The 11413-nt window shown below is 43.7% G+C and overlaps 1 protein-coding gene and 1 non-coding gene across 2 annotated transcripts; one reads left to right on the top strand and one right to left on the bottom strand.

Moving 5' to 3' along the window:
• Positions 1-5431: 5431 nt before the first annotated feature.
• Positions 5432-7462, top strand: LOC458868 (X-ray repair cross-complementing protein 6-like). Its single transcript, XM_054676349.2, is given in 1 exon segment — positions 5432-7462. A coding segment is annotated over 1 exon segment (1647 nt). The 5' UTR covers positions 5432-5581; the 3' UTR covers positions 7229-7462.
• A 2714-nt stretch (positions 7463-10176) lies between these two features.
• Positions 10177-10286, bottom strand: MIR2114 (microRNA mir-2114). The gene has a single exon (NR_106657.1). It is a non-coding gene; the product is annotated as a microRNA mir-2114 (primary transcript).
• Positions 10287-11413: the final 1127 nt, after the last annotated feature.

Here is an 11413-nt window from a genome sequence, read left to right as displayed (position 1 = left end):
AAAATATACGTGCATGTTCATGTGTGTGTAGGTATATACATAGCTATGTATATAGATATATGTGTATTTGTATGCAGAAAGTGTGGACATCAACGGATGTGTGAATTTGTATCTATAACTAGGTTCATCTGCAAAGGTGCATATATGTTTAGGTGTATGTATGTATATGTTTATGAGAGTGTGTGTGTGTTTGGCGGATGCAGGTATACATGGTTGTGTGGATTTGTGTCTGTGTCTGGGTGTTGTCTGCATAGATGTGAATGTATGTGCATGTGTGTGTAGGTATATGTATATGTGCATGGATGTGCAGATGTGTGTTTACATCTGGATGTATCTGCGTGGATGTAGATGTGCAGATGAGATACATCTATGTGTCTGTGTATGTATGATGTGATTTGGATGTGTATGGGCATATGGATGTGTGTCTATATCAGGTATATCTTCATGGGTGTACATCTATGAGTGTGTCAGATGCAGATATGTACATGTGTGTAGATGTGTGTTCATAGCTGAGTGCATCTGCACAGGTCAGGATGTTTGTGTATGTAAATGGGGGGTGTGGATGTATATGGGTATTTGATTGTATGTTTGTGAGTGGGTGTAACTGCACAAGTGTGGCTGTAGGGAGGGCATTGGGGGAGTGTGTATAGGTATGGGTCTGTGGATGTGTGCCTGCATCCGGGTGTATCTACATGGCTACAAATGTGTATGTATGTATATTTGGGTGTGTGAAGGTGTAGATATTTCAGAGTGTGTGTGTGTATGTGCATGCACGTGTGTTTGGAGTAAAGTCGAGTATGTGGATGTGTGTGCATATCTGCTGTGTATGCATAGGAATACATTTGCATATGTTATTGGTGCAGATGGATGTCTCTCCGTGTGCCTGTGTCTGGGTATATCTGCACAGGTGCAGACATGATGGAAGTACATCTATGTGTGTGTGGGTGGAGGAGGAGTGATGCATGCATGGTGTCTGCCAAGGCCCTCACATCCCACAGCCCTCTGGGTAATTCATTTAACGCCACATTCTTCTTCCTTGCTTTCCACATATGTAAAATGGGGACAACAACAGTTTCTATCTCACAAGTCAGCTGTGGGCACTCAATGAGATGAATGGAAGCTATTGTTACTGCTTTTTTCAATTACCCAGTAATTCCTGAGCTTCTGCTATGTGCCCAGTGGTGCTGGTGGTCTCATCAGGACTTCTCTCCCAGCCAGGCTGCCCCAACATCAGATCTCCCCTGACAGACCTGAGTCAGTTGGCTCAAGGAGAGCCCCAACTTGAACTCAGAACAGTGAGGACTCCTTATAGTCAGCCTGGTGATGCTGCAGGCAAAAGCACAGAAGGGCTGCAGGTCTGGGCCCCCTTTTTGGGTACACTGGCCCCTATCTCCCTTCAACCTGGTCTGCTCAGGGCCCCAAAGCTAGGTTCATCCCTTTAGGACAGTGACAGCTCCTCAGCCATCGACTTCTGTACATAAGCATGTCAGATGAGGCTGAGCAAAGAAACACCGAATTTAATAAAGCCAAGGAACCAGGAGAACTCTCCAACCCAAATCAATCCTCGATGTGTTTTTAATTAAGTTATAGCCCTTGTGATTAAAGAGTGTGAATTTCATTACTGTGACCATTTATCAAGGAGCATACCCGCTGAACCTTTATAACAGGCAGGGAAGAAGGCTTTTTATTTTCATCAACACCAAGTGCCCTGTTTGTATCTCAACTGACTCATCAAGGAAAACTGTCTCCCCTCCCAAGCTGCCACCCACTCAGTAATGACAAAGCCATGCCTGCCCCCACACTGCCCATCAATAGGCCAAGGCAGATGAGTATGAAACTTCTGATTTTGTTCAAGTGTCCTCCACAACCCTCATCCAGCCAGGCTACTGCACTGCCGAAGTGCAATTCGGGCCCCAGGAGTCAAGGTGCATAGAGCAAGGAGCCTAGGCATTCTCAGATGCTGGAGTTGGCTTGTCCTGAAAAATGATACATTTAAAACTTTGGCCTAACCACAACTCAACTAGCTACATAAATGAATGAGGGCTGGAGGAGGGAAGGAAGGAGAAGAGACACCATATTGGATGTTAACAATTAAAAGGCAACCTCAGGGACTCTGACTTTGCTAGTTTCTAGATGTGTGTGTGTGTGTGTGTGTGTGTGTGTGTGTGTGTACATGTGTTCTTTGCAATTTGGGAAATTGTTTTATTGAAGTGTTATATGCAAGGAAGTGCCCAGATCATGCACATACAAGTTGATGAATTCCACAATGTGAGCACACTGTAACCAGAACCCAGATCACCAAACAGAAAACTAGCACTCTCCAGAAACCCCCAGAGTGCTCCTCATAGTCACTATTGCCCCACGATAGTAACCACTATCCTGATTTCTACTGGTTTTGTTTATTTTTATATTTTACGTAGATGGAATCAGAATCAGACAGAATTCCCCCCCTCCCTTTTTTTTTTGAGACGGAGTCTCGCTTTGTGGCCCAGGCTGGAATGCAGTGGAGTGATCTCGGCTCACTTGCAAGCTCTGCCTCTCGGGTTCACACCATTCTCCTGCCTCAGCCTCCCGAGTAGCTGGGACTACAGGCGCCCGCCACCATGCCTGGCTAATTTTTTTGTATTTTCAGTAGAGACGGGGTTTCACTGTGTTAGCCAGGATGGTGTCGATCTCCTGACCTCGTGATCCGCCCGCCTCGGCCTCCCAAAGTGCTGGGATTACAGGCGTGAGCCACCGCACCCAGCCAGAACTTCCCTTTTTATGTCCAGCTTCTTTTACTCAATATTATGTTTGTGAGATTTGTATGTGAATATGCCACAATTTGTTTATCCATTCCACTTTTTTTTTTTTTTTTTTAGACAGGGTGTTGCTCTGTTACCCAGGCTGCAGTGCAGTGGTATGATCACGGCTCACTGCAGCTGTGACTTCCCAGGCTCAAGCAATCCTCCCATCTCAGCTTCCTGAGTAGCTGGGACATGTCGGGCACATGCCACTATGCCTGGATAATATTTTTATTATTATTTGTAGAGACAGGGTCTCGCCATGTTGCCCAGACTGGTCTCAAACTCCCGGGCTCAAGCAATCCTCCTGCCTCGGCCTCTCAAGATGCTGGGATTAAGGTGTGAACCACTGCACCTGGCTGTGTTTGAATCTTGATGGGTGTGTGAGCCACTGTGCCTGGCTCCATTCAAATCTTGATGGGCATTTGAGTTGCTTCTAGTTTGGACGGCATTGCATCGAGCAATGCTGTTACAAACATTTGTGTACATATCTATTGGTGAATATATATGTCTTTCTGTGTGTTATAGTGCTTAGTAGTGGAATTGTTCGGTCATGTATGTATGTTCAGCTATAGTAGATACAGCTATATTGCCACAGTGATTTCCAAAGTGGTTGTACAATTTACACACTCACCCACAGTACATGAGCATTCTACTTAGTCTACATTCATATATGAGCATTCTGGTTGGTCCACATCCTCACCAACACATGGTATTGTCTATCTTTTTTCTTTTAGTCTTTCTGGAAGATACGTAGTCACCCTGGGTTGCGTTCCTAGGAAAGTGGACTATAAGATAAATATTAGTGTGCAGAAAGTTTACTGGGGAGTGCTCTTAGGAACAGTATCTTTGAGCAAGTGGAGAAAGCAGGATTAGGCAGGCATAGAGGTTGGACCATGATGCAGTCATAACAAAGACCTTGGCCAGTGCCATGGAGAACTCTGAAGCTGGGATGACCCTTCAGAATTGCCTCAGATTTGGGCAGGGGACTGAGCCTTTATACCTCATATCAACCAGTCATTGGATGCAGACCTCCCCAGCAGGAGGAGGAACTAGGCTGTGAGCTGTCAGTAATCGACACTTACAGGAGTCAGCGAGATGAGTACTTCAGTCCTGATTTGTGGAGGAGGAATTTGGGAAGCACACTACAGAATTCACTACAGTAGTGGTATTGCATTGTGGTTTTAAAGTGCATTTCTCTGATGACTCCTGAGGTTAAGCATCTTTTGGCCATTTAGATAACTTCTTTTGAGAAATGTTCGTTTGGCCCTTTGCCAAGCTTTCTATTGGGATGTCAGTCTTTTTTTTATTTGTAGGAATTCTTTACATGTTTGAATAGTTCTTTAAGATATATGTCTCTGGAGGCACTACCAGAGACATACATCTCAAATAACTATCTGGAATACATAATATATATTGTATATAAAGAATTTTTACAAATCAATGTGAAAAAGACAGAAATCCCAATAGAAAATTTGGCAAGGAATCTGAATATATACTATAAATGTCTTCTTCCCCTTAAGGATGACCTTCTTCCACTCAATGTTTTTTGATAAATAAAAGTTGTTGATTTTAATGTAGTCTAATGCATTTTTAAAAATATTATTAGTGTGTTTCGCATCCCATTTAAGGTCTTTGCCTACTTCAAGGTCATGAAGATATTCTCCTATGTTTTCTATAAAATATTTATTTTTTACCTTTTACACATCACCTAGAATTGGTTTGGGTGTATGATATGAACTAGGAGTCACGATATATTTTTTTCTATGTGATATTCAATTGACCCACAATAATTTATGAAAATGTAATATTTTTTCATAAAGCAAGTGACCATATATATGTGGGTCCATTTCTGAACTCTGTTCTGTTACATTTTCAAATTGAATGTCCTTGCACCAATATCATACTGTCTTATTTATTACAGCATTCTTAATATCTGTTAGTATTAAAAGTTTTTTTAAGCCTGCTTGAATTTTTATTGGGATTGTGTCAAATCTATGTATTAACTTGGAGAAAATTGAGATCTTTACAGTATTTAGTCTTCTAATACATGACTAATAGCACATCCCTCCTTTTATTTAGATTTTCTTTAATTTCTTTCAGTGTTTTCTTGTTTTCAGTGTAGAGATCTTGCACACCTTAGATTTATTTCTAGGTATTTGGTGTTTTCTGATGTTATTATAAATGAAATCTTTTATAAATTTATTTTGTCTTTTTGTTGCTAATATATAAAATGCAAATGATTTTTAAACATGTTTACTTTGTATCCCACTACCTTGCTAAATTCACTTATTAATTCTAATAGTTTGTCTATGGATTTTATTGGATTTCTTATGGACCCAATCATGCAGTTTGTGAATAATAGATTTATGTATTCTATTCTGATCCTTATGCTTTTCTGCCATTTTCTTAGATTATTGAACTACATTGGACCTCTGATATAACATGAAACAGAAGTGGTAATAGTAGGAAACGCTTTCTCATTCTCAATCTATGACGAAGGATTTTAATACTTCACTGTTAATTACGATGGCTGCTGTAGGGTTTTTTTGTGTGTGACTTCTCCTTATCAGATCAGAAAGTTCCCTTCTTAGCCAAAGTAAGCAGTAGCCAACTTGTCAGGGTGGGAGTCATATTACAAAACCGAGGGCAGTGAAGAAGCTGAAGAAGAACAAGAAGAGAACCTTGAAGCAAGAGGAGACTATAAATATTCAGAAAGAGATAGTTTGATTTTTTTGGTTGATGCCTCCAAGGCTACGTTTGAATCTCCTAGTGAAGATGAATTGACACCTTTTGACATGAGCATCCAGTGTATTCAAAGTGTGTACATCAGTAAGATCATAAGCAGTGATCGAGATCTCTTGGCTGTGGTGTTCTATGGTACCGAGAAAGACAAAAATTCAGTGAATTTTAAAAATATTTACGTCTTATAGGAGCTGGATAATCCAGGTGCAAAACGAATTCTAGAGCTTGACCAGTTTAAGGGGCAGCAGGGACAAAAACGTTTCCAAGACCTGATGGGCCATGGATCTGACTACTCACTCAGTGAAGTGCTGTGGGTCCGTGCCAATCTCTTTAGTGATGTCCAATTCAAGATGAATCATAAGAAGATCACGCTCTTCACCAATGAAGACAACCCCCATGGCAATGAGAGTGCCAAAGCCAGCCAGGCCAGGACCAAAGCCGGTGATCTCCGAGATACAGGCATCTTCCTTGACTTGATGCATCTGAAGAAACCTGGAGGCTTTGACATATCCTTGTTCTACAGAGATATCATCAGCATAGCAGAGGATGAGGACCTCAGGGTTCACTTTGAGGAATCCAGCAAGCTAGAAGACCTGTTGCAGAAGGTTCACGCCAAAGAGACCAGGAAGCGAGCACTCAGCAGGTTAAAGCTGAAGCTCAACAAAGATATAGTGATCTCTGTGGGCATTTATAATCTGGTCCAGAAGGCTCTCAAGCCTCCTCCAATAAAGCTCTATCGGGAAATAAATGAACCAGTGAAAACCAAGACCCGGACCTTTAATACAAGTACAGACGATTTGCTTCTGCCTAGCGATACCAAGTGGTCTCAGATCTATGGGAGTCGTCAGATTATACTGGAGAAAGAGGAAACAGAAGAGCTAAAATGGTTTGATGATCCAGGTTTGATGCTCATGGGTTTCAAGCCATTGGTACTGCTGAAGAAACGCCATTACCTGAGGCCCTCCCTGTTTGTGTACCCAGAGGAGTCGCTGGTGATTGGGAGCTCAACCCTGTTCAGTGCTCTGCTCATCAAGTGTCTGGAGAAGGAGGTTGCAGCATTGTGCAGATACACACCCCGCAGGAACATCCCCCCTTATTTTGTGGCTTTGGTGACACAGGAAGAAGTGTTGGATGACCAGAAAATTCAGGTGACTCCTCCGGGCTTCCAGCTGGTCTTTTTACCCTTTGCTGATGATAAAAGGAAGATGCCCTTTACTGAAAAAGTCACGGCAACTCCAGAGCAGGTGGACAAGATGAAGGCTATCATTGAGAAGCTTCGCTTCACGTACAGAAGTGACAGCTTTGAGAACCCCGTGCTGCAGCAGCACTTCAGGAACCTGGAGGCCTTGGCCTTGGATTTGATGGAGCCAGAACAAGCAGTGGACCTGACATTGCCCAAGGTTGAAGCAATAAATAGAAGACTGGGCTCCTTGGTGGATGAGTTTAAGGAGTTTGTTTACCCACCAGATTACAATCCTGAAGGGAAAGTTACCAAGAGAAAACATGATAATGAAGGTTCTGGAAGCAAAAGGCCCAAGGTGGAGTATTCAGAAGAGGAGCTGAAGACCCACATTAGCAAGGGCACGCTGGGCAAGTTCACTGTGCCCATGCTGAAAGAGGCCTGCCGGGCTTACGGGCTGAAGAGTGGCCTGAAGAAGCAGGAGCTGCTGGAAGCCCTCACCAAGCACTTCCAGGATTGACCAGAGGCCATGCGTCCAGCTGCCCTTCCACAGTGAGGCCAGGTTGCCTGGCCTTGTCCTCAGCCAGTTAAAATGTGTTTCTCCTGAGCTAGGAAGAGTCTACCCGACATAAGTCGAGGGACTTTATGTTTTTGAGGCTTTCCGTTGCCATGGTGATGGTGTAGCCCTCCCACTTTGCTGTTCCTTACTTTACTGCCTGAATAAAGAGCCCTAAGTTTGTACTAAAAAGAAAGAAAGAAAGAAAGAAAGTTCCCTTCTTAGTTTTCTAAGAGATTTTTGTTTGTTTTTTGGTGTTTTATTAAGGATGGCTGTTGAATGTTCTCAAATGCTTTTCTGCACCAATTCAAATGATTGTATGACTTCCTCCTTTTTCTTTGTTAATAAGATTAATCCCATTGGTTGATTTTCTAAATAGTTAACCACCCTCACATCTCACATGCCTACAATAAACCTTAATTAGTTGTTGAATTAGATTGTATTTCCCCAGAAGCTGACACTAGGTCAGGAATTGGAGTACAAATAATTTATTTGGGAGGTGAACCCTGAAAATACCAGAAGAACTATGAAGATGAAGTCCTCTCTGTCTGCACATACACACATGAATGGGACAATGAACATATATGAATATATATGACTGGACATACATATATATATATGCACATACATATTAATGGAAAGGGAAGGGAGATATGTATTTATATTCATGTATGTATATGTTATATGTATATATACAAATGTAACAATAAATATTATATGTATATATGTATTGGATTTGGTTTGCTAATATCTTCTTAAGAGTTTGTGGAACTATGTTCATGAGAGGAATTGGTCTATAATGTTCATTTCTTGCAATATCCTTGTCAGGTTTTGGAATCAAGGTCATCTGGGACTCATAAAAAGGTTATGGGACACCCCAGCAGAGAAGATGGCTGTGGAAGGCCCTGGGGAATGATGGTGTGCTCAGAAGATCAGGAATGAGAAGAGCAGCACCTGTAGTGGAAGCTGCCAGCCTGGCTGTCTTGGGAAATAATGGCCAAGTTCTCCCTGTTCCCTGTAGATCCTGTCTCCACAGTGGCATGATGAGGGGTGGGAACATCAGGTTCAGAAAAGGTCTTTCTGCTCTCAGCTTCTCACAAGCTTAACTGAAGCCCCCCTGGGGTGACAGAAGATATGACTTCCCCTGAGTTTGGTAGAGGCAAGCATTTCCCTTTGAAAGCTTGTTGGTCATTGGTCATCTCCGTGGTCTCTTCTAAACCCCAAGAGTCATCCAGGGCCATGCACCCAGGGGCTTTTTCCACCTCTACATTCAGAGCCTTTGATGCCCCTTACACACCTCTTATCAGCTGTTGAACAAACTGTGACCTGCCTCCAAGAATGCTGGCCAGCTGAGGCTGACAATGGGGCTTGGCCAACCAAAGTGATATGGATAGCAACTGGCAGAGGGCCAGGATGGCATAAATGTCAAAAGGTGCTTGCACTTGCTGCTGTGACTGCTAGCTGTGGTCTTAAGGTATCTTGCAGAGGAGGGGGTAAAGGATGGTCCCAGAGGCACCAAAAGGGGCAACAAGCACAGACATTTTTAACTGCCACTCAGAGAACAACAACTCTGTGCCAAGCCCTGTGCTGAGGGCTCTACACTCACAATCTTCTTCATATACACATGGGTCTCACTGAAACCATAACACAGCAGAGTGGGAAGGGATATTTTAACCAACTAAGGTGTTCACTTGCCAGTGCCTGGGATCCAAAGTCAGCATAGCCACTCTATGCGCTCAATCATTGGGAGAGGGTAGGAGGAGCCAGTTGGCTTAGTGACACATTTAACTTGGAGTACATTCATCAAGACATGCCTGGAAAAGGCCACAGAGGAAAGGCTCCCGAGAGGAAGATAGCACTGGGTGACTGAACTGAGGGGACCACAGCTTCATAAGAAGGGCAACAAGAACCAGCCTCAGCACTTATTCTGGTGTTCACTCAACAGCATACAATGTCATCACATTCACTGTCTTACTGGAACCTCCTAGGGCGCCCAGGAAGTCAGCAGGGCAGGAGTCTTCTCCCCTCTGAACAAATGAGGAAAGTAAGGTTCAGAGAGGTGAGGTGACTTTACTTGCCAAAGACCTATTACTGGTATGGTAGGCTAAATAATGGCCCACAAAGATGTCCACATCCTAACCCCTGGAACCTGTGAATATGACTTTATATGGCAAAAGGGACTTTGTGTATGTAATTAAGTTAAGGATCTTGAAGTGAGAAGGTTGTCCTAGATTATCTGGGAAGGCTGTGAATGCAATCACAAGTGTCCTTATAAGAGGAAGGCAGAAGGAGATTTGGCACAGACAGAAGAGAAAGGGATGTGATGACAAGAGCTCCATGTGTATATCAAGGATTGTGAGTGTAAAGCCTTCAGCACAGGGCTTGGCACAGAATCATTCTCTGAGTAGCAGTTAAAGCAATCTGTGCTTGTCACCCCTTTGGTGCCTCTGGGACCTCCTCTGCAAGATACCTTAAGAAAGAGATTGAAATGATGTGCTTTGAAGATGGAGGAGGGGGTGATGAGCCAAGGAATACAGGTGGCCAACCTGAAAAAGGCAAAGTAATGGATTCTCCCCTCAGAGCCTCCAAAAGCATCCAGCCCTGTTGACACCTTGATTTTAGGCCAGTGAAACTGATTTGTTTTGGACCTCTGACCTCCAAAAGTATAATAGTAAATTTGCATTGTTTTAAGCCACTATGTTGGTGGTAATTTGTTATAGCAGCAATGAGAAACTGATCCATCTGGTGAGTGGCAGAACTGGGACAGAAGCCAGTCATCTCATCACCCAGGCAAAGGCAGACGCCATCATCTGCTTCTTGGCAAAGTTTCCCAGGGCCTGGATAGATGTGGGAGTGGAGGATGGGAGGACTTCAGTAGGAGGCAATGATGGTTCAGAAGCAGGAAGCTAGCTGCTGGAAGCCACCAGCTTGAAGTCCCTTGCTTGAGGCTCGTCATGTGATTATCCGACCGCTTCAAGGAAGGGACTAGGAGCATGGAGGCAGAGGCCTGTCTTTGGCCCCAGAAGCCGGGACGTTTGATCCATTGCTGACTGGGTGAGGGTCCTGCTGATTGAGATGGAGAGTCCTTAGAGGCAAGACTGGACCGATGACTTCTTGAGGTGCTTTTCAGCTCTCAGGTTCTGTCAGTCCCTCTTCATGGAATCCTAGGTGCCAAAAGCAGACCCAGGAAGGCTGTGGCCCTGATAACCCAAGACAACCTCTGTCTCTCTAAATGTTCCTGTGGAACCGAGTAAGCATAATCCCAGAGGGCAGTTTGGGACAGCTCACACCCTTCCAGTGGCGGTGAAAATTGGTCATTCCCCTTGGAGAGAGGAGGCGCTCTTGGCAATTTTCCAGAGCTCTACCCTCCTTCCTTTGTGCCCAAACAGCTGTGGGCAGCATCAGGCTGGGGGTAGAAAGGAATGAATTCTATTTTCTTCCCTCCCTGAGGTACTCCATGTGGTCACAGAAGGCTGCACAGGAAATATAATGGTTGACAGACGTGCGGTGTTTTGTGATGTGAAAATTAAAATCACCAGGAAATGTTCACGTTCTCTCTCTCCTTCTCTCCCCGCCTCCCCTATCTTCCTTCCTCTGAGCCTTTCTCTCTCTCTGTTCTCACTCTTCCTCTGTTGCCTTTTTCCCCCCAGTTCATTTTAAGTCCCTCAAACTTCCTACCTCCAAGAACAACTCTCTAGTTGAGGCTTGGACTTTACAACTTTCACAAATCACTTTGAATCCTTAAGGTGCCTACAGACCTCTCAGTTTGAGCAATTATGGGAGGGAGAACAAAGAATCAGGGTGGGCGAGCTTCCAGCCACCACTGCCATAAAGTTAAGTGACAACTGTTCACTCCCAAGCCTCTGAGTCTGGACAGGTTTGAAAAATTTGTTTTAATCTCAAAAATCTATTCCCAATGAGCAATTAGAAGCCATTTCCTTGAGCTCTTACTATATCCCAAACTTCGGTTTAGTTAAATTTTGTGAGGCTCAAATTTTGCACCTTGAGACTCTACTTTTCTCTAAATTTCACAATTTAGGGATAAGGGTCTGTTTGTATTCAGCACTGATTGGAATGAAAACATCATTGAGCTTGCCAAGCTGAGACCTGGAATACCACAGCATGAGGTTCATATGTTCTGAATGAGCA

The sequence above is a fragment of the Pan troglodytes genome, chromosome X (genome assembly GCF_028858775.2).
Source record: "Pan troglodytes isolate AG18354 chromosome X, NHGRI_mPanTro3-v2.0_pri, whole genome shotgun sequence".
Lineage (NCBI taxonomy): Eukaryota > Metazoa > Chordata > Mammalia > Primates > Hominidae > Pan > Pan troglodytes.
This window is presented reverse-complemented; position numbering and strand designations above follow the sequence as displayed.